General features: G+C 43.6%; 1 protein-coding gene across 1 annotated transcript in view; it reads left to right on the top strand.

Annotated features, from left to right (window-relative positions):
- The window catches only part of STX17 (syntaxin 17), a 194,427-nt gene that overhangs the window by 69,778 nt on the left and 102,298 nt on the right, over positions 1-22,351 (top strand). The window contains exon 3 of the mRNA XM_082259653.1: positions 1,682-1,889. Within this exon, the coding sequence (XP_082115779.1) occupies positions 1,682-1,889 (208 nt within the window). The remainder of the gene's footprint in view (positions 1-1,681; positions 1,890-22,351) is intronic.

Genomic DNA, 22,351 nt, shown 5'->3' with positions numbered 1-22,351 from the left:
TCAGTGGGTCTAGCTGAAGCCCCCAAATTCCCCCTTGGGCATCTGCCGAACTGAGGGTCCGTGCTATTTGCGGCTGGGCCCCCACAAAAATTTAGGCCGCAGCCTGCGGGGCCATATGGTCAGCTTGGCACCTTCCTTGAAGCGGGTGGTGCCCTGGGGGCGCTTAATTTTTAGTGACAGTCTTGCCACCATTATTGTGTCAATGGGGGTACCCTTCATGCACGTCCACGTCAATGCGGGCGGCCCACCTTTAAGGGGTGCTATGTTCTATTATGTCCTCTATGAGTCTAGAGTAGAGGTTTTTTTTATTGTTTATTGACTGTACAAAAGAAATTTAAGGAATTTTAATGTGAGATTTTTTTTAATCATGTTTAATAAATATGGTATACTATGTTGTGGTAACCTATGGTTAAAGTCACACTATTGCAGTGTTTTACCATGCAGACTAGTGTCAGTGTCCGCTGCGGTAGGACGCAGTGCGATGTGTAATTCAGCACATTACACTGCTTACTTGTTTTCTTTCTATTTTAACTTTATTTGAAGTGTCACATAGTGACACTTCATTCATGTGACTGCACAGCAGCGCGGTGTGTTGCGCTGGTGTGTGGTGACATGCAGTGCCATCCAGTGTGCTATGTCTGAACTGTACTGCATCACACATCAAACCGCAGTGGCGTGAATGGGGCGCATAGAAAAAATTGTTACTTAAGGCAAAAGGGCTGTTCACTTTGCAAGGGGATTTTTTTCCCAGAGCTTAGTGAACGTGGTGAAGTTACCTAATCATGTGCAAGGAAAAAAAAATCAAATTTTTGCTTGCAAATAATTGGATGATGGAAGTTAGCAAAGTTTCACCTCATTCACAAGTGATACAGAGGTTGCTATAAATAGTTTACTCTGTGTTTGCTGACAATACAAAGCTAAGCAGAGTAATATCCTTGCAACAGAATATGGCACCTTTATAATAAGACCCTGATAAAATAAAGTTTGGGCAACTACAAGAGGAGATAAGATCTCAAAATATCAACGTAAATGGTGATTCTAGCATAGAGAGAAAATTATTCAGTCTCCGGTAATTTAGGAAGACATATGGCCACTCAATGAAGCTGGACGAGAAGCAGTTTAACCTTAAACTGCATAGAGGTTTACTTTTAGCGGGGTAAGGATGTAGAACTCCCTTCCTCAGTTGGTGGGGTCAGCCGAGAGTGTCGATAATTTAAAAAAAACTTTTAGATGGACATCTTAACGAACGCAATGTGCAGGGATATGGGAAATTGTAGTGACATAAACACACACAGGCGAATTGAACTGGATAGGACTGGTGTCTTTATTAAATCTTACCAACTATGTAACTATGAACAGTCTGTGTTTAGTAAAATTACACCATAAGGTCTAGTAGCCACTGCTACCCTTGCTCCTGTTGACTCTACTACTATACTATACTAATGCTTTTACCTTGGCTGTCCCATTGTTTTTCGCACTAGTACATGCAATATCATGTACTGAAAGTGAAATATTTTTTTATTGTTGGAAAAAAAAGATCCTCTCCAAATGATGTTTTCTGTAAGGATTATAGCAAGCTTAAAATTCTGTTGTTGTTATGTTTATGAACTCCATTCCATTATTTGCACGTAAATTGTACATGGAAAAAAAACTGACTAAATGTATTTATTATTTCTTATAGCAACTCCGTGCCAACATCCGAGAGATGGAGTCACTTTTTCTGAAAGTGAGGAATGAGGATATCCAGACCTTAACAACAGTGTTGCAACCTGTAAAAAAATTGGCTTTAGATTCAATAACTAATTTTTTAAAAATGCACTCAGCTTCAGCGGAAAATCTACTCATAAATGAGGAAAATTTCTCTGAAGAGCAGAACTCCATTTCTAAAGGTAAAAGATTTACTTACTGTCATTTAGACTAAGTAAGATATCTCTGGGGAAATCTTGTGGCTTTAACGTTTAACTACTTTATTAGTTAAAAATTGTGAAAAGTTTGAGGGAATGCCCACAAATTGCATAAACTGGGTATGTCAAGTTCAGAAAAAATGCAACTTGGAGCAGCTCTTATTAGACTGATATCTCAATTTAGTTAATTACTACAAAACTCCTGCATTTGTCACCAAGAAAGAATCCTCAGAGGTCACCTTGCTTCACTGCCTGGACCTAATGACACCCCTGAAGAAAATCAAGAAAAAGTGTGGGTAACTAATTCAGGCTGAAAACCCATTTATTTGCTTCACTAAAGCACAATTTACCTGGTGTCTGGCTCACAAGTCTATCCTACTTTAGTAATAAATGTACAATTGTATACCTTAACCACTTGAGCTCCCACGCCTGTATACCCCTTATGTACCAAAGCATTTGTTACAATTTAGCTATGGGCCTATTGATTTGCAATAACCTCTTTATTGTTTGTTTTGCAAAAATTATGCAATATATAATGTTGTTTGGGGAAAATCTTTATTGTTCTCCAAAAATAATTTTCTCCATTGTCCCATTGAGGGAAGCCTAAATTCAGAAAGAGTTGGATTATGCTGTCACTGAAAAAGCTGTAAGCCAGCCTCTATTTAACGAGTGCTCTTTTTAGCTCAGCTGAAACAAATGTCTATTTTTTTTTTTTTTTTGCTCTCCTTCTGCTTCTCTTTACAGACTTTTTTTCTTCTGCATCTTTAATTCAGGATTCCCTGCTACATCGCTACTTGAACTGGTCTCTATATAGCGGCTTTGCAGATCAAGGTTTCCTCGTTTATTTAATTGTGACCTTTGGGCTCTGAATTGTAGCTCTTTTCAGACCAGAAAGTACTGTGCGTGTTAGCCACGGAACAATCTCCTGGTCCAGACCTGTAGCAGAGCCTCAGGTGTGATCCTGTCTCTGAAGACTCACTTAGCGAGTAAGGCCAGTAGGGCTGTACATAGTTGCATAGTTAGTCAGGTTGAAAAAAGACGCAAGTTCATCTGGCTCAACCAATAAAAAATAAAAAACAGTAAAGTAAACCTAACCATACAATCCCATATACACAATCCTATACCCGCAGTTGATCCAGAGGAAGGCAAAAAAAAAAAACCCACCAAAGCATGATCTAATTTGCTACAGCAGGGGAAAAAAAATCCTTCCTGATCCCCCGAGAGGCAATGGGATATTCTCTGGATCAACTTTACCTATAAATATTAGTACCCATTTATATTATGTACACCTAGGAAAGAATCCAGGCCTTTTTTATAGCAATCTAGTGAGCTAGCCAGAACAGCCTCTGGAGGGAATCTATTCCACATTTTCACAGCTCTTACGGTGAAGAAACCTTTCTGTATTTGGAGACAAAATCTGTATTCTAGACGTAAAGAGTGCCCCCTTGTCCTCTTTGTTGACCCTAAAGAGAACAACTCAACACCAAGTTCACTATATGGACCCCTTATGTATTTATACATGTTGATTATATCCCCCCTTAATCTCCTTTTCTCAAGAGAGAATAAAGTCAGTTCCTCTAATTTTTCCTCATAGCTGAGCTCCTCCATGCCTCTTATGAGTTTGATTGCCCTTCTCTGCACTTTCTCCAGTTCCCTGATATACTTTTTGAGAACTGGTGCCCAAAATTGAACTGCATATTCCAGATGAGGTCTTTATAATGATTTGTACAGGGGAAAAATTGTATCTTTCTCTCTGGAGTCCATGCCTCTGTTAATACAAGAAAGGACTTTGCTTGCTTTGGAAGCCGCAGCTTGGCATTACATGCTATTATTAAGCTTAGGATCTACCCGGACACCCAGATCCTTCTCCGCTATGGATTTCCCCAGTTCTACCCCCCCCCCCCCCCTAGTATGTATGATGCATGCATATTCTTAACCCTCAAGTGCATAACTCTACATTTATCAACATTAAACCTCATTTGCCACATAGTTGCTCAATGAAACAGCTTGTAAGTTGGAGACATCCTGTAAGGAAATGATTCCACTGCAAAGCTTGGTGTCATCTGCAAAGCCTGAAGAGGTACTTTTAATCCTAGACCCTATATAATTTATAAAGATATTAAAAAGTAAGTGTCCCAACACTGAACCTTGGGGTACATCACTGATAACCTTAGACCATACAGAGTAAGAATCATTAACCACTACTTTCTGAATTCTATTTTTTAACCAATTTTCTAACCATTTACAAACTGATCTTTCCAAGCCTGTAGACTTTACCTTACACATTAGCCATGTGTGGGGAACTGTGTTAAATTATTGTCATGAACTCCCCATGTTCCTTTGTATACACAGAGCTGAAGAAAGTATTTAAAAATTTTGCCTTCTCTTAGGCCCTAGTCACCCACTCCAGATTATTTAGTAAAGGGCCTACATGCTCAGACCTAATCTTTTTACTATTATTATATTTGAAGAATTTTTGGGGGTTTGTCCTACTATCTTTGCAATCTGTCGTTCATTTTGAATTTTTACGTCCTTGATTTCCTTCTCTCTAACGTTCATTGACAGACGCAGCTCCATATTCTTCTTAACCATTTGGTTATGCTGCCCCCTACAGGACACTAGGCAGGAAAAAACATTACTACGCCTATGGGGCAGTTCCTGCAGGCATACACCTACTCACTCTGCTATAGGATTCAGTTTGTTTCTGCCTAGTTTAGAAATAGGACCTAGTTCCTGGCTGGGACTTCGGTCTTAGCTTGTTTTTTTTTTTATTATTTTAAAGGGAACTTTTGTTAAAATTTACACTTTTTAGTTAGTTATGTTCCTGAGAGAACTGCATTTAACAGCTGGACTGGTTTTCGAACTAGATATCCTAGATCCTTAAGGTCTCCCAGTCAGGCCAGCGAGCGTGTGCAGGTTATAGCCCCATGCTAGGCTTTGCCATGACAGAACCCCAATGGACGGGGGCTGGCCCGCGAGGATGCACACCACCTGGTTCGGCCTGAGTCGCAGCGTGCCCCTTGGCCATTAGCACCCCCACCCCGAGTGGCGAGGTAGTCTGTCCGGAGTGGCGCCCACCCGAAGGTCATTGGTATGGGGAGCAGTGTCCCCTCATAGCTCTGGTGGTCTCAGGGTGGACATGGGCCCCTCCCCAGGAAGTTTGGACCCTCGGATACCCCCCATTTCCCCTGGCCCCTCTGTATGTACCAGGCTCCCCCAGGGCCTTCCTCCCCACCATCCTAAAGGTCCCAATCTCAGTCAGCGATGGGGGGTCCTCGGGGAAGGGGACGCGTCAATGCCGCCATAGCGGACCCACTGGGGGGGTTAATCCTGGTGGGGGGGTCTCTGCTGGGGACCCCCCAAAGCTACTAGATCATTGGACCTCTCAGGGGGTCCTGGAGACCACATGGCGCGCCGAAGGGGCTGCCATTTTCTTGTAGAATCGTTCAGTCCCATTTTTCAGAAGTTCCCATTGAAATACATGGGCGGCCATGTTTTTGTGGTTTCCCCATAGGAATGCATTGGGCGGCCATTTTCTCAGAGTCCGCGAACGCTGGACAGCAGGGAGCAGCTAGGCCTTTACTCTAGTGAGGGCCCAGGTACTTCCTCTTCCTGTGAAGATCGTTTCTCTGCACAGTCAGATCGATCTTATTCTCCTCCATATCGGATGGTGATATGTTTTTGGGGATCTCTCTCTTTCTCTCTCACCCTGCTGTCTGCAGTGGTAGTGGCTGGGACTTGTAGTACCGCTGGTGCAGCGGTGTGGGTCAGTTTTTTTGCAGTTTTCTTAAAGTGACACTGTGCTAGGGCCCTAGTGGATTTGGTCTTAAAAAAATACCACTAGTAAAAAGCGCCCTAAGCCCTCCTCTGCCTCTCCTATATCCTCAGATTTTTTTTTTTTATAAATGTATTTATTATTTTTTAAAAGAAAGAGACAGTACACATATATTGCATGCAATAAAAAACACATCAATTTTCCATTTATATATCACATCCCTTCCCTTGTTTTCCCTCTATTTCCCCTCCCTTTCATACTATTTTTCCTTCTCTTATTCTTTACTCCATTTAGTATATTCTCTTGTTTTTTTAAACTCCTTCCAATCTTCCCATATATCACCCCACCCCTCTCTCTCATCTTCCTCCCATTCCCTTAGGTATTCCAACGTTCTTATTCTCTCTACTCTCTGTACCCAATCTCCTATAGTTGGTGCTTCTTCTTTCTACCAAAATAATGGTATTAATCCTTTTGCGGAATTCATCAAATGGGGTATCAGTGTTGTTTTATATTGCCTTAATGAATTTTTTATGCCATGGAATAAGCAATACCAGGGTTCTTCCGGGATTTCTATTTTTGTGATATTTTTAATTAGGCCTAGGATTTCCTTCCAATACTTACAAATTTTTGGGCATTCCCACCATAGATGGGCCATTGTACCCACTTTTGTACAACCTCTCCAGCAGTTTTTTGATTTTTCTTTTTGGTAGTTATGGGCTTTATCGGGGGTAATATACCATCTTGCAATGCATTTATAATTGATTTCAATTGTGTTCATGTCTACTGTAGAACTGTGTATTAATTTTAAACTTTTTTCCAGGTGAAAATCCTTGTTTCGTACTCCCAATTCCACTCGTAGCCATCTGCTGCATCAATAGGATAGTTTCTCTCCCATTGTCTCTACCCTGTCTCCCGGATATAAATCCTGCTTGGTCCTTGTGTACCCATTCCTTCATTAGATTTTTCATTCTGGTTGCCAGTATTTTTGCAAAGAGTTTCGTATCAATATTTAAGAGCAAAATAGGTCTATAACTTGAAAACACAGTCGCGTCCTTTCCTTAGTTTGGGATTACCGTGATTGATGCCAAGAGGGCTTCCTTACTTATGCCATACTTTTGTCCTAATCCATTAAAGTAATCTTTTAATTTGGGTATCAGCAGGTCCTTGTGTCTTTTATAATAATTCACCGTAAACCCATCTGGTCCGGGACTTTTCCCTGAAGCTGTGGTTTTGAGGGCTATACTTATCTCTTCTTCAGTAATTTGGGCTTCTAGTTGGTCTAGTTTATCCTGTTGTATTTTAGGTAGTTTTGCCTCTTTCAAGTAATGTTTAATTTTTCCTATTTTATTTAAGTCCCTCTCTTCTTCTGCTTCCTTGATATTCTATAGTTTCCCATAATATTCCTGAAATATTCTTTTTATGTCAGTCGTTGTGTATACCATTTCCCCCTTTGCATCTCTCATTTTCTCTATATAATTTATTGCTTTCTTTTTTTTTATAATCTTCGCAAGTTTTTTACCGATCTTATTATTTCCATGGTAGTTCTCTTTGATGGTTTTCTTAATCCCTTGTCTGATTTCCTGTTCTAGTAATTCTTTTAATTTTTCTCTTTTAATTACTAATTGGTGTTGGATCCCGGCTATCTGTGTATTTTTATGCCTTTGTTCTAAGTCGTATATCTCTTTTATCAGTTTTTCTTTATGTTCTACTCTCTCTTTTATTCTTCTTGCCCCTTTAGAGATTAAGATCCCTCTCATGTAAGCTTTGTGTGCCTCCCAGAGTATGTTTTTTTGAAGTTTCTTCATTTTCATTAATATGGTAGTATAATTCTAATTCTTTTCTAATTTCTTCTCCCCATTTTTTTTCTCTCAATAACTCCTTATTTAATCTCCAGGTGATTGTTTTAACTTGTCCCCCTGATAATTTCAACTTTATTTTAACGGGTGCATGATCTGACCATGTTCTGATCCCTATTTTAACCTCTGTCACAGATTCAATCCCTCTATGGTCTATCATGGTATAGTCAATTCTTGACTATGTCTTATGTACCGAAGAGTAGAACGTGTAGTCTCGCTCCTTCGGGTGTAAAACTCTCCAGGAGTCCAATAATTGACAATGGAATAACTCCTTTTTGATCATTTTCAACTGTGTTGTTCTACCCCTCTGTACAGCCGACGTACAATCTATTTCTGGGTCTAGGCAAAAGTTAAAATCTCCTGCCAATATTACCCATCCTTTCCCGAAATCTATTAGTTTATCTAAGATTTTCCCAAGGTATTCCATAGGTTTATCATTTGGGCAGTAAACGTTTACCAAAGTGACCTCCTTTGTAAGTAATTTCCCTTTTAAAAAAGGAATCTTCCCTCATGGTCTGCCATCCTTTCTTCCAGCACGAAGTGGGTGGTTCCCCTGGTAAATCCAATGGCCACTCCTTTTGATTTTTTTGACGTAGAGTCGGCATAATACCAAGTGGGGTGTTCTTTTGAATGCAACCTGATATTAGATGAGTGTAGGATATGGGTTTCCTGTCGCAAAACTAAATCGGCTCCCATATTTTTAATTTCTTTCAACATTTTCTGTCTTTTTTCTGGAGAGTTTAATCCTCTAATATTATATGTTACATGACTAATTTCTGTCATTAATTATAAAGTTGAGAAATGCTTTACATCCTTCCCCAGAAAAAAAAAAAAAAGGAAAATCAAACTTATCTAACGTGAAAAAATAGAGTGGATATACTAGATTATAGATCATTTCCCCCCTCCCCCCCTTCCTTCCCTCCTCCCCTCTCCCACTTACCCCCACCCCCACCCCCCCCTCTCCCCATCCACCTCCCTCCCTCCTCCCACCTCCCCCCCTCACAACCTCCGAATAGCATATTGGTGGGTTGTCGGACCCCCTTCTTTAGGGCCTCTACTGTCGATCAACTTCCTCCCACCTTTATATCGACTTTTACCCCAAGGGTGTGGCTCTGCACCTGAACGCCTAGCTCCACTCTTCTTTCCCCTGGAGCTGTGTTAGAAAAGAGTCGCTTAGTCCCCCAGTGTCCCCTCTGGGTCTCTTATTCCTCTCTCTTTCCTATCTCTCATCTGCCACCCCTCCTCCCGCCGGTCCCCCTCCCGCCGCCCCATCTCTCTGATTTTTTCTTGGTCTTCATGTGCCACTGTTGATCTTCTTCTTCACTTCTTTTTCTCCTTATAGCAGTCCATCCAGGAATATCGGGTATAGGAATATTTAGGTTCTCACAGAAATCCTCCAATTCTTCCGGGAATCTTAGTCTTAATATCTTCCCTTCTCTTCTGACTCCTAAGCATGCTGGGTATCCCCAGAAGTATTGGATATTGTGTTTCAGTATTTCGAGCATTGGTTTCAGTTTCTGTTTCCTTGCCAATGTCTCCCTTGACAAGTCGGCATATACTTGTATCTCTGTTCCTTCATATCTCAATAAAGGACGACATTTTAATTTTTCCCAGATCTGGGCTCTTGTTTCGTATCTGTGAAATCTCACTATTGTGTCTCTTGGGGATTCTTTTGGTGCGTTTTGTGGCTTCCTTATTCTGTGAGATCTTTCAATTTCCAATTTTGTTATTTCTCTTCCTAATAAGGGATTGAAAATTATTTCCAACATTTCTTCTAGATTTTCATCTTGCCCTTTTTCTGGGAGTCCATGGATTCTTAAGTTTATCCTTCTGTCCCTGTTTTCCTGGTCTTCTAGTTTATAGAGTAGGTTTCTTTGTATCATTTGTGTCCTTCGAAGGTCATCTTTGAGTGTCTTCATTTCTTTTCCTTGATGTTGCGTTATCTCTTCTACTTCTTCTACTCTTCTTACCATGTGTCCTAGATCCTCCTATAGGATTGCCATATCTTTCTTGATGGACTGTTCTAAATTTTAAAACATTTCTTTCATTTCATCTCTTGTGGGCAGTTGGTTTTTATCCCTTTGTTCCTCCTCTCCACTAAGATCAGGGTTTTTATTCAACTGCCCCTTATCCATCTGTATGCTGTCTTTTGACTGATCGAGGCTGTTACCTTCACCCATCTCTGCTGTTTTCTGGTTACGGTTTTTCTTGGTACTTTCATTATTATGTTTTGATTTTGTTAATGTTTGCTTCTCACTATTCTCTGCCGTGGCCTCTACAGTCATATATTTTTTAATAGACGCTGGGCTTGCACTAAGTTTTGGCACCCCAGTCCTGCTGTGCCCCCTGTTATACCTGATTTGGCTGCCGTAGTGGCGTCTTTAGTGTCCAAAATGGAGGTGCTGATGGCTGAACGAGCTGCTAGGAAAAGGCCTAGACTGTCTTTCTCCTCTGATTCAGATGGTGATGTGGCTGGGGTGCCCTTTTAAGGGTCTCTCTCATCCCTGGACCCACTGGGGTCTGAGGGGGAGGCGGAGGTGGAGGGGGTTAATGATTCTCCCCGGGGTCGCCTGAAGAACGCGCGACTATGGATGAGTTGATTTCTTCTGTGAAAGAAACACTACACTTGGAGGATGAGCCCAGTCCTCCGGGCATTGTGTCCTCATTTGGTACACACAGGACCCGCAAGTCGGCGCAGGTTTTTCCCTGCCCCGCTGAGTTTCATTACACTGTGAATGAACTGTGGCGCAATTTAAAACGTCCATTCACGGTACCTAGTCGGTTTAAACTGCTTTATCCCTTTGCGCCGGCTACGGACTCGCGCTGGTGTGTGCCTCCACAGGTGGATCACACTGTGGCCGTGTTAAACAAGGCTACCTTGATTCCCACTGAGGACACCTTGGTGTTTCGGGATCCCACGGACAGGCGGTTGGAGTCTCTTGCTCGCCATTCCTACACGGTAGCGGGTTCCTTGCTCAAACCTATTTTCGTGTCCGTTCTGCTGGCTCAGGCGGTGGCGGATTGGACTAAGGTGCTTAGACGCAACCTCGCGTCTGATTCTGCCCCACCTGCCACGCTGGCTATGGTGGATCAAATGCACCAAGGAGTCATGTATTTGTGCGATGCGGCCTTAAATGAGGCCCCTTTGGCCGCACGCCTGTCGAGTGTCGCGGTGCTTAACCGTCGACTGATCTGGCTGAAGAGCTGGTCGGCTGACCAGACATCTCGGAAAACAGTTGCTGATTTTCCCTATGCAGGTTCTCGCCTTTTTGGCGAGGCATTGGTAAAAGGCGTCACGGGGGGCAAGAGCACGATGCTGCCCCAGAACCCGAAGAATAAGTCCTTTCGTGGCAAGCGGGGTTCCGCCTCTCGACCCAATCAAGGCTCCTTTCGTGCCTTTAGGAATCAAACCAAGGGCAAGCCCTTCAAGGGCCAAGGTAGCCAGAAGAAGCCCTGGGTGGGCAAGCAGAAGTCCGGCAATGCCGGTGCGGCGGGTCAATCCGCCTCTGCCTGAAGGGGCGCCCTCACCCATTTCAGGGGTGGGGGGACGTTTGCGCGGTTTCCTCCAACCTTGGCTGCTCCGAATTCCGGACAGGTGGGTTCAGGAAATCATTCGATCAGGGTACAAGATCGAATTTCTTTCCCGGCCGGCGGACAGATTCTTTCCCTCAAATCTTCATTTGACCCCAGGGCGCCTGCAGGACCTGCATCAAGCGGTGCAGGACCTCCTTGCCCAGGGGGTGATTGTCCCGGTGCCTCATCGGGACAGGTTTCAGGGGTTTTATTCCGATCTGTTCACTGTGCCTAGAAAGGAGGGCAAGGTACGTCCTAATCTGGACCTGAAAGCGCTGAACCGCTTCGTGTGCGTTCGGAAGTTCCGGGGAATTCCTGTCCTCTATAGACCTGAAGGATGCGTACCTACACATCCCCATTTTCGAGGGTCACCAGAGGTACCTTCGGTTCGCAATAGCGGAGGAACACTATCAGTTTGTAGCGTTACCTTTCGGTCTCGCTTTGGCTCCAAGAGTCTTTACAAAGGTGTTGGCGCCTGTTCTGGGCCTGCTAAGGGCACAGGGCACTGCGGTCTTGGGATATCTGGACGATCTCCTCTTAAGATCGAGTGCCAGCCAGAACCTGCTGCGTGATTTATCCACTACAGTACAGACGCTCCAGGAGTTCGGATGGACCATCAACGTACAGAAGTCGACCTTGTCTCCTTCGGTTCGCCTTCCCTATCTGGGAATGGTTCTGGACTCTGCTCAGGCAAAGGTGCAGTGGCGGCCCATGCATAGGGGGCGCCAGGACACCGCCCCCCTACCCCTAAAAAAAAGAAAAAGAGAAAAAAAATTACAAAGCGAACAAATAAAGTTGTAAAAAAAAAAAAATTGGGTTCGCCGGCCTCTGTAATGGCACTGGTGGCTGGGGGGGGGGGGGGGTTACATCCCAGAAGAGGCGCCGATTGGCTGCCTTCTGGGGGCGTAACCTGGGCGCAAGTCTTTGCGATTGGACACCCCCACTTTCTGATATCCTGGCTGTGATTGGTCCAGTCTACAGCCTGGACCAATCCTCATCCAGGACATCCCATGGCCCCATACTGACCCCGCTGACGTCACGTCGCGTGCGTCAGTCACGCTGCCGCACCGAGTCGGAAACTAGTGGACGGACCACCACCGGTAAATGACTGCTGATAAACATTGCGCTGTCCATGTTGCTGAACCCGACATTACAGACTACTCATCTCCTGCTGTCACTTATACTGGGAACCAGTATAGGATAGCAAGCAAGGCATGCTGTCTCTTGTAGTTCTTTAACCTAGTCCACTAGACCACTATTCTCCAGCTGTCACTTGTACCAAGGACCCTAGACTACACTGGATGATGCAATGTTAGTGCATAGCAAGCAAGGCAGGCTGGCTCTTGTAGTTCTACAGACTAACTATCTGCAAGGCAGGCTGGCTCTTGTAGTTTTATAGATAAAATATCTGTATATGCTGTCATTTCCATCAGGTACCCCATGCCACCACCTCTTCTGGGTACCCCAGTGAATGCTGGCTCTTGCATTTTTATATCCTAGTTACAGTATTTGTAGATGCTGTAACTTGTACCATGTATCCAGTGCAAGCTGGCTCTTGTAGTTCTACAGCTTGCATATTACTTGCTGCCACTTTTTCCAGGTACTCCAGATCCTGCTGGCTCTGTAGTAGTTATACAGACTAGTAGTCTGAATGTGCTGCAGTTTGTACCAGGTTCCCCTAATGCATGCCGGCTATTGTAGTTCTACAGACCACTTGTCTCCTGATGTGACTTGTACCAGGTACCCTTGACAATTGTGGATAATGCAATGTTAGTATATAGCAAACCAAGTATACTGGCTCTTGTAGCTCTATAGCCTACTTTTTGTATATGCTGTGACTTGTAGTGGGTACCCACTGCATGCTGGATTCTTGTAGTTCTACAGACCATATATCTCTTGCAATGGTTTATACCAGGAACCCTTAGACCATGCTGGATGAGGACGTGCCAGTGTATTGCAGACAAGGCATGCTGGCTCTTGTTCTAAAGCCAAGGTATCTTCAGATGCACCAGGTACATTTGTGCATGCTGGCTCTATGAAGCGTTTTGACCTCAGGCAATGCAGGGGGTTCTTTACTGTTAGGGCTACAAGATTGTGGAATTCTCTACCACAAGAGGTGGTTTCTGCGGGAAGTATGGCTACTTTCAAAAGACTCTTGGACGTACATCTCAAGGATCAGAACATTAAGGGGTATGAGAGATGATTACGGCCACGCGCGCCTACACAGGTTGAACTGGATGGACTATTGTCTTTATTCAACCTCAACTACTATGTAACTATGTAAGAATTAATAATATAACATTGTAACATTTATTGAAATTGATTTTACATCACAGGACAAAAACAGGACAAGCACATGTGGCTGCAGCACAATGTAGACAGCAATTATCGAGGCACCTCACCAGTGGCGGCCCGTGCACCCCCCTACCCCTAAAAAAAGAAAAAAAAAAAAATGACAGCGAACAAATAAAGTTTTAAAAAAAAAAAAATTGGGTTCGCCGGCCTTTGTAAGGGAAGTGGTGGCTAGGGGGGGGGTGGGGTTACGTCCCAGAAGAGGCGCCGATCGGCAGCCTTCTGGGGGCGTAACCCGATCGCAAGTCTCCAGCCTGGACCAATCATCATCCAGGACATCCGATCCCTGACGTCACAATGGGGGCGGTGCCGGTGCGTGAGTCAGTCACTCACCTTCACCGCCGCTCGGAGGACGAGGGAGAAGCCGCTCTCCTTCCCGCCGCCGCCGCAGAGAGGACGGACTGGATCGAGGAGGGAAGAACCCGCCGCTGCCGCCAGGTAAGTGCATTACATTGAAGGGAGCACGCACGCTGCACTCTGCATTGATTGGGGGACAATGCTGTGGGCACTCTGCATTTATTGGGGTACATTGCTGTGGCACTCTGCATTTATTGGGGTACATTGCTGTGGCACTCTGCATTTATTGGGGTACATTGCTGTGGCACTCTGCATTTATTGGGGTACAATGCTGTGGGCACTCTGCATTGATTGGGGGACAATGCTGTGGGCACTCTGCATTTATTGGGGGACAATGCTATGGGCACTCTGCATTTATTGGGGTACAATGCTGTGGGCACTCTGCATTTATTGGGGTACAATGCTGTGGCGCTCTGCATTTATTGGGATACAATGCTGTGGCGCTCTGCAATCATTGGGGTACAATGCTGTGGGCACTCTGCATTTATTGGGGTACAATGCTGTGGCGCTCTGCAATCATTGGGGTACAATGCTGTGGCACTCTGCAATCATTGGGGTACAATTCTGTGGCGCTCTGCAATCATTGGGGTACAATTCTGTGGCGCTCTGCATTTATTGGGGTACAATGCTGAGGCGCTCTGTATTTATTGGGGTACAATGCTGTGGCGCTCTGCATTTATTGGGGTACAATGCTGTGGGCACTCTGCAATCATTGGGGTACAATGCTGTGGGCACTCTGCAATCATTGGGGTACAATGCTGTGGCACTCTGCAATCATTGGGGTACAATTCTGTGGCACTCTGCAATCATTGGGGTACAATGCTGTGGCACTCTGCAATCATTGGGGTACAATGCTATGGCACTCTGCAATCATTGGGGTACAATGCTGTGGCACTCTGCAATCATTGGGGTACAATGCTGTGGCACTCTGCAATCATTGGGGTACAATTCTGTGGCACTCTGTAATCATTGGGGTACAATTCTGTGGCACTCTGCAATCATTGGGGTACAATGCTGAGGGCACTCTGCAATCATTGGGGTACAATGCTGTGGGCACTCTGCATTTATTGGGGTACAATGCTGTGGGCACTCTGCAATCATTGGGGTACAATTCTGTGGCACTCTGCAATCATTGGGGTACAATGCTGTGGCACTCTGCAATCATTGGGGTACAATGCTGTGGGCACTCTGCAATCATTGGGGACAATGCTGTGGCGCTCTGCAGTGATTGGGGACAATGCTGTGGCGCTCTGAATTGAAAGGGGCATGCACGCTGAACTCTGCATTGTGGGGGTACAGCACAGTGTTTATTGCATTGAAGGGGGCACAGCACAGTGTTCATTGCATTGAAGGGGGCACAGTACAGTGTTCATTGCATTGAAGGGGGCACAGCACAGTGTTCATTGCATTTGAAGGGGGCACAGCTTCAAAGTCACGCAATTTTTTTACTGCGTTTTTTGGCGCGAAGCAATACCTATTACATTTTTCTTTTTGCGCCCCCCCCAAAAATTTTGAGCACCAGCCGCCACTGCACCTCACCCTTAAAAAAAAAAAAAACACCAGTTATAACAGGGGCCTTCATTCTAATCATACAGTACAGGACACAGGTTGTATATTCAAAGATGCAAAACATTCCTCCTGCGCTCAAGTGAAAAAACAATGGAGGGAAAAGAGGAATGCTTCCAACGGGCTTAGATGGCTATGACTACTGGTCTTGCTGCCCCCTCAGGACCAAGGATATCCGAAAACAACTGGAAAACAACAATGCTTGACTAGTTTTCTTTATTTCCCTTTATTTTATTTTGGATTTTGGATGTTCAGTCAATTCTTTACTGCCTTCTACTATATCAGTAAAAACAGTGCATCTAGATTGGTGTAACCTTGGTAATACCTTGGAAATCATACACGGACGCCATGCTGTTGGGATGGCATGTAATGTTACTTCAATCACTAAATCCTGCTTTGGCGCTCACCTTGGCACTATATGCAATGAGTGTAGTTAGCCACAGGGTGCTATACAGGTCCAGGGCCACAGTAAACTCCTATGTTTCCCATACCCAGAAGACACCTCTGGGAGTATACCCACCTTGGAAGATAAAGCCTGGGCCTATATAGGGACTATTGACAGGGAAAGGCAGGTTTTCCCCAATATTGGGCCGATACTGTAGCTTTACAGCAAGTATGAGAATTATTATCTTCATTACTTGAAGATCACATAGTTACATGTTCCCTGATTCGTATTCATATTTACGCATAACTGTCTGGAATCCGGGAATGTGTTTGAGTTTATTCACTTATTGGGTGTTTAAACTTCCCAGGTGGGTGACTAGGAGTTACATCACAGTGCAGGTTACACTATTACCACCACTTCTGTCAAGAGCCCTTATAAGGTTCTTTGGACATAGCTATAGGAAGGCTGACACCTGGGATGCAGTGTATCCTTCATCAGACCTGCTTACCCTATTTCTGCTCCCTACTTCATGAGTACCCCACAGGGGCCACCCTCACTAATAGCAGTGACAGAAGGCAGGTTGCAAGAAAATTGCATCAAAATTCAGGCAAACGCCCGCTCTGCCGAAGAGTTGAAAAAACCCAAACCTCTGCCTGACAATGTTTCCCTTTTATGAGAGCAGGGCTAGTTTTTAACACTGGTCTTTGTTGAGAGCTCAAGTTGCCAAGTTTCTTCTCAATCCCCACCTTCCCTACTTGAGTTGGAAGGAAATCTACATGCTCTAGGGCAGTGATGGCGAACTTTGGCACCCCAGATGTTTTGGAACTATATTTCCCATGATGCTCATGCACTTTGCAGTGTAGTTGAGCATCATCGGAAATGTAGTTCCAAAACATCTGTGGTGCCAAGTTTTGCCATCACTGCACTAGGGTGTACGGTTTATGAAACTGAGATGTTTTCGCTTAGTTTATTTCTCTTTCAGTTCTCAGAGGGACCCCCCCCCCCCCCACCTAATGGTAAAAACAAATTAGTCCCACACACATTTTATATATACAATGCCTTGCGAAAGTATTCGGCCCCCTTGAACTTTGCAACCTTTTGCCACATTTCAGGCTTCAAACATTAAGATATAAAGCTGTAATTTTTTTTGAAGAATCAACAAGTGGGACACAATCCTAAAGTGGAATGAAATTTATTGGATATTTCAAACTTTTTCAACAAATAAAAAACTGAAAAATTGTGCATGCAAAATTATTCAGCCCCCTTAAGTTAATACTTTGTAGAGCCACCTTTTGCTACGATTACAGCTTTAAGTCACTTGGGGTATGTCTCTATCAGTTTTGCACATCGAGAGACTGAAATTTTTGCCCATTCCTCCTTGCAAAACAGCTCGAGCTCAGTGAGGTTGGATGGAGAGCGTTTGTGAACAGCAGTTTTCAGTTCTTTCCACAGATTCTCGATTCAGGTCTGGACTTTGACTTGGCCATTCTAACACCTGGATATGTTTATTTGTGAACCATTCCATTGTAGATTTTGCTTTATGTTTTGGATCATTGTCTTGTTGGAAGACAAATCTCCGTCCCAGTCTCAGGTCTTTTGCAGACTCCATCAGGTTTTCTTCCAGAATGGTCCTGTATTTGGCTCCATCCATCTTCCCATCAATTTTAACCATCTTCCCTGTCCCTGCTGAAGAAAAGCAGGCCCAAACCATGATGCTGCCACCACCATGTTTGACAGTGGGGATGGTGTGTTCAGGGTGATGAGCTGTGTTGCTTTTACGCCAAACATAACATTTTGCATTGTTGCCAAAAAGCTCGATTTTGGTTTCATCTGACCAGAGCACCTTCTTCCACATGTTTGGTGTGTCTCCCAGGTGGCTTGTGGCAAACTTTAAATGACACTTTTTATGGATATCTTTTAAAAAATGGCTTTCTTCTTGTCACTCTTCCATAAAGGCCAAATTTGTGCAGTATACGACTGATTGTTGTCCTATGGACAGAGTCTCCCACCTCAGCTGTAGATCTCTGCAGTTCATCCAGAGTAATCATGGGCCTCTTGGCTGCATCTCTGATCAGTCTTCTCCTTGTATGAGCTGAAAGTTTAGAGTGGCGGCCAGGTCTTCGTAGATTTGCAGTGGTCTGATACTCCTTCCATTTCAATATTATTGCTTGCACAGTGCTCCTTGGGATGTTTAAAGCTTGGGAAATCTTTTTGTATCCAAATCCGGCTTTAAACTTCTCCACAACAGTATCTCGGACCTGCCTGGTATGTTCCTTGTTCTTCATGATGCTCTCTGCGCTTTAAACGGACCTCTGAGACTATCACAGTGCAGGTGCATTTATACGGAGACTTGATTACACACAGGTGGATTCTATTTATCATCATTAGTCATTTAGGTAAACATTGGATCATTCAGAGATCCTCACTGAACTTCTGGAGAGAGTTTGCTGCACGCCCAATTTTTCAGTTTTTTTTTATTTGTTAACAAAGTTTGAAATATCCAATAAATTTCGTTCCACTTCATGATTGTGTCCCACTTGTTGTTTCTTCACAAAAAATGACAGTTTTATATCTTTATGTTTGAAGCCTGAAATGTGGCAAAAGGTCGCAAAGTTCAAGGGGGCCGAATACATTCGCAAGGCACTGTATTATATATATACTGAAAATTATAAACGCAACACTTTTGCTTTTTGCTCCCACTTTTCATGAGCTGAACTCAAAGATCTGAGACTTTTTCTATGTACACAAAAGACCTATTTCTCTCAAATATTCACAAATCTGTCTAAATCTGTGTTAGTGAGCACTTCTCCTTTGCCGAGATAATCCATCCACCTCACAGGTGTGGCATATCAAGATGCTGATTAGACAGCATGATTATTGCACAGGTTTGCCTTAGGCTGGCCACAATAAACAATGTCGCAAGTTTTGAGGGAGCGTGCAATTGGCATGCTGACCGCAGGAGTGTCCACCAGTGTTGTTGCCCGTGAATTAAATGTTAATTTCTCTACCATAAGCCATCTCCAAAGACGTTTCACAGAATTTGGCAGTACATCCAACTGGTCTCATAACCGCAGACCACGTGTAACCACACCAGCCTAGGACCTCCGCATCCAGCATCTTCACCTCCAAGATCGTTTGAGACCAGCCACCCGGACAGCTGCTGCAACAATCCGTTTGCATAACTAAAGAATTTCTGCACAAACTGTCAGAAACTGTCTCAGGGAAGCTCACCTTCATGCTCGTCGTCCTCATCGGGGTGTCCACCTTGCTGCAGTTTGTCGTCGTAACCGACTTGAGTGGACAAATGCTCGCATTAGATGGTGTCTGTGACTTTGGAGAGGTGTTCTCTTCACGGATGATTACCGGTTTTCACTGTACAGGGTAGACAGCGTGTATGGCGTTGTGTGGGTGAGCAGTTTGCTGATGCCAACGTTGTGGATCGAGTGGCCCATGATGGCAGTAGGGTTATGGTATGGGCAGGCGTATGTTATGGACAAGGAACACAGGGGCATTTTATTGATGGCATTTTGAATGCACAGAGATAGCGTGACGAGATCCTGAGGCCCATTGTTGTGCCATTCATCCACGACCATCATCTCATGTTGCAGCATGATAATGCACGGCCCCATGTTGCAAGGATCTGTACACAATTCCTGGAAGTTGAAAACATCCCAGTTCTTGCTTGCCTGCATACTCACCGGACATGTCACCCATTGGGCATGTTTGGGATGCTCTGGATCGGCGTATACGACAGCGTGTTCCAGGTCCTGCCAATATCCAGCAACTTTGCACAGCCATTGAAGAGGAGTGAACTAACATTCCACAGACCACAATCCCCAACTCTATGCGAACGAGATATGTTGCACTGCGTGAGGCAAATGATGGTCACGCCAGATACTGACTGGTTTTCGGACCCCCCCCCCTGGACCTCCCCCCAATCCAGCACATTTTAGAATGGCCTTTTATTGTGGCCAGACTAAGGCACACCTGTGAAATAATCATGCACTCTAATCACCATCTTCATATGCCACACCTGTGAGGTTGATGTATTATCTTGGCAAATTAGAAGTGCTCACGAACACAGATTTAGACAGATTTGTGAACAATAGTTGAGAGAAATAGGCCTTTTGTGTATATAGAAAAAGTCTTAGATCTAGGGTTCAGCTAATGAAAAATGGGGGCAAAAACAAAAATGTTGCGCATATATATATATATATATATATATATATATATATATATATATATATATATATATATATATGTGTGTGTGTGTGTGTGTGTGTGTGTGTGTGTGTGTGTGTGTGTATATATATATATATATATATATATATATATATATATATATATATATATGTATGTATGTGTATATGTATGTGTGCATATATATATATATATATATATATATATGTGTGTGTATATGTATGTGTGTGAGTGTATATATATATATATATATATATATAAATATGTATATATAAATATGTATGTATGTGTGTATATATATATATACAGTATCCCAGAAGAGTGAGTACACCCCTCACATTTTTGTAAATATTTTATTATATCTTTTCATGTGACAACACTGAAGAAATGGCAATTTGCTGCAATGTAAAGTAGTGCGTGTACAGCTTGTATAACAGTGTAAATTTGCTGTCCCCTCAAAGTAACTCAACACACAGCTATCAATGTCTAAACCACTGACAACAAAAGTGAGTACACTTCTAAGCGACAATGTTCAAATTGGGCCCAAAGTGTCAATATTTTGTGTTGCCACCATTATTTTCCAGCACTGCCTTAACCCTCTTGGGCATGGAGTTCACCAGAGCTTCACAGGTTGCCACTGGAGTTCTCTTCCACTCCTTGACAACATCACGGAGCTGGTGGATGTTAGAGACCTTGCGCTCCTCCACCTTTCCGATTCAGGATGCCCCACAGATGCTCAAAGTTTATCTTGGTCTCGTCCAGACCACAGGACATGCTTCTAGTAGTCCGTGTCCTTAAAATATAGAAAAGAAAGTAGGCGCAAGCACCTAGTGCATTACCCTTGGACACCTTTAAAATGTTTAATAAAATGCCAAAAACATACTCCCAAACATGAAGAGCAAAAATCGCATAAAATGAGTGCACCTCGATGTGGAAAGGACATGTCGTAGGACCGCTGACGCGTTTTGGGAGGCACCTCCCTTCCTCAGTGCTGGTCCGTCATTCTGCAGGCCCAAATTTATTGTGAATGTGCTAGCACAAATCCCTCCCCCTCCTCCGTGTACGCTGGGTGGGGACAAATAGTATCCATGCCAGCCAACAACATAAACAGAATACATGTTATAACCATCACCATCCATCTCTGCAATGATGTTGTCTCTAAAGGTTATTCTCACTGGAACCCTCCATTGCATGATATCTCTTACCAAGTGATGCTTCTAGATCCCTGGTGGTTTCATGTGAGCCCCATCTCTGCGAGCCATCCCTACGCTATATTGGGCTTTCATCCACCCTCTATCACTACATTAAAGTGCAGACCGCTTTGTCCCCTCCTGTAATGTGCAATCAATCCTTTGGGGATCCTTAGCATAGATGCACTTGATTTCCTTCATTTCCCTAGGTACTAAGAGACATGACAAGTTTAAAGAGACATTCTCAATTCATGAATAAGGCAATGTATGAAGATTGGATTCATCCTAAAGATTTTCACTCCTTTGAGAATCATTGTTGAGCTATATCCAGTGGAAAAGGAATTCATAAAAAAGTGGATTGTTCCAGTAGTAGACCCAGTCCCCATTATAAATAAACATCTTACTGTCCTTATAGTAGATGTTCCTTTGTTCTGCTGACAGAAAATTTGAGACTCTTAAAGGCTCTCTTTGCTTCTGCAGGTCCAGCCCTGCAACTGGCTACTGATGCAATTTCAGTTTCTCAAATTGTAGCTAATTGGACACGGGGAGCGAACATTTAACAGAATCCTGGATTCCAGGACAAATTTCTGGCAGAACTTACAAACTTTGCCTTCTGCCCTACTTTTCTGTGTTGATGCTCTAGAACAAGTCATGACACAAATTTCAAGAATGGCTTTGATTTCTGTTGATTTGCGTAGAATTTCATGGCTTTAAAGTCTGGACAACTAAAGCAGTGGGTAAAAAAAACATCTCGCTCATCTCTTTACTGATGCAATTGACATGTTCATAAAAAAAGGTTCTAGGTGGAAAAGTCTTTCCAAGATTAAAAAAAAACCCTCTCCCCAGGGGTTCTCCTCCTCAAAAAGAAGACGCCCTTTCGTTCTTTCCAGGCTTCGCCTTCAAAGCAAAAATGTAGCCCCTGCTTTCTATGCATGACTTGGAACACAAAGTCCAACAAGTCAACCCCAGAGCCTTCTTCACAATGAAGGAGTTCCCTCACTCTAAAGAGTTTGGATGTCCGTTACATAGTTACATAGTTAGTCTGGTTGAAAAAAGACACAAGTCTTTCCAATTCAACCAAAAAAGGGGGGGGGGGGATCATACAATCTTATACCCAAAGTTGATCCAGAGGAACGCAAAAAATCTCAGTAAAGCATTACTCAATTTGTTCCTGCAGGGGAAAAAATTCCTTC

Source organism: Pelophylax lessonae, assembly GCF_965119305.1.
Source record: "Pelophylax lessonae genome assembly, chromosome: 5".
Classification (NCBI taxonomy): Eukaryota; Metazoa; Chordata; class Amphibia; order Anura; family Ranidae; genus Pelophylax; species Pelophylax lessonae.
Note: the sequence above shows the minus strand (reverse complement) of the source record. Positions and strands in the feature narration are given on the sequence as shown.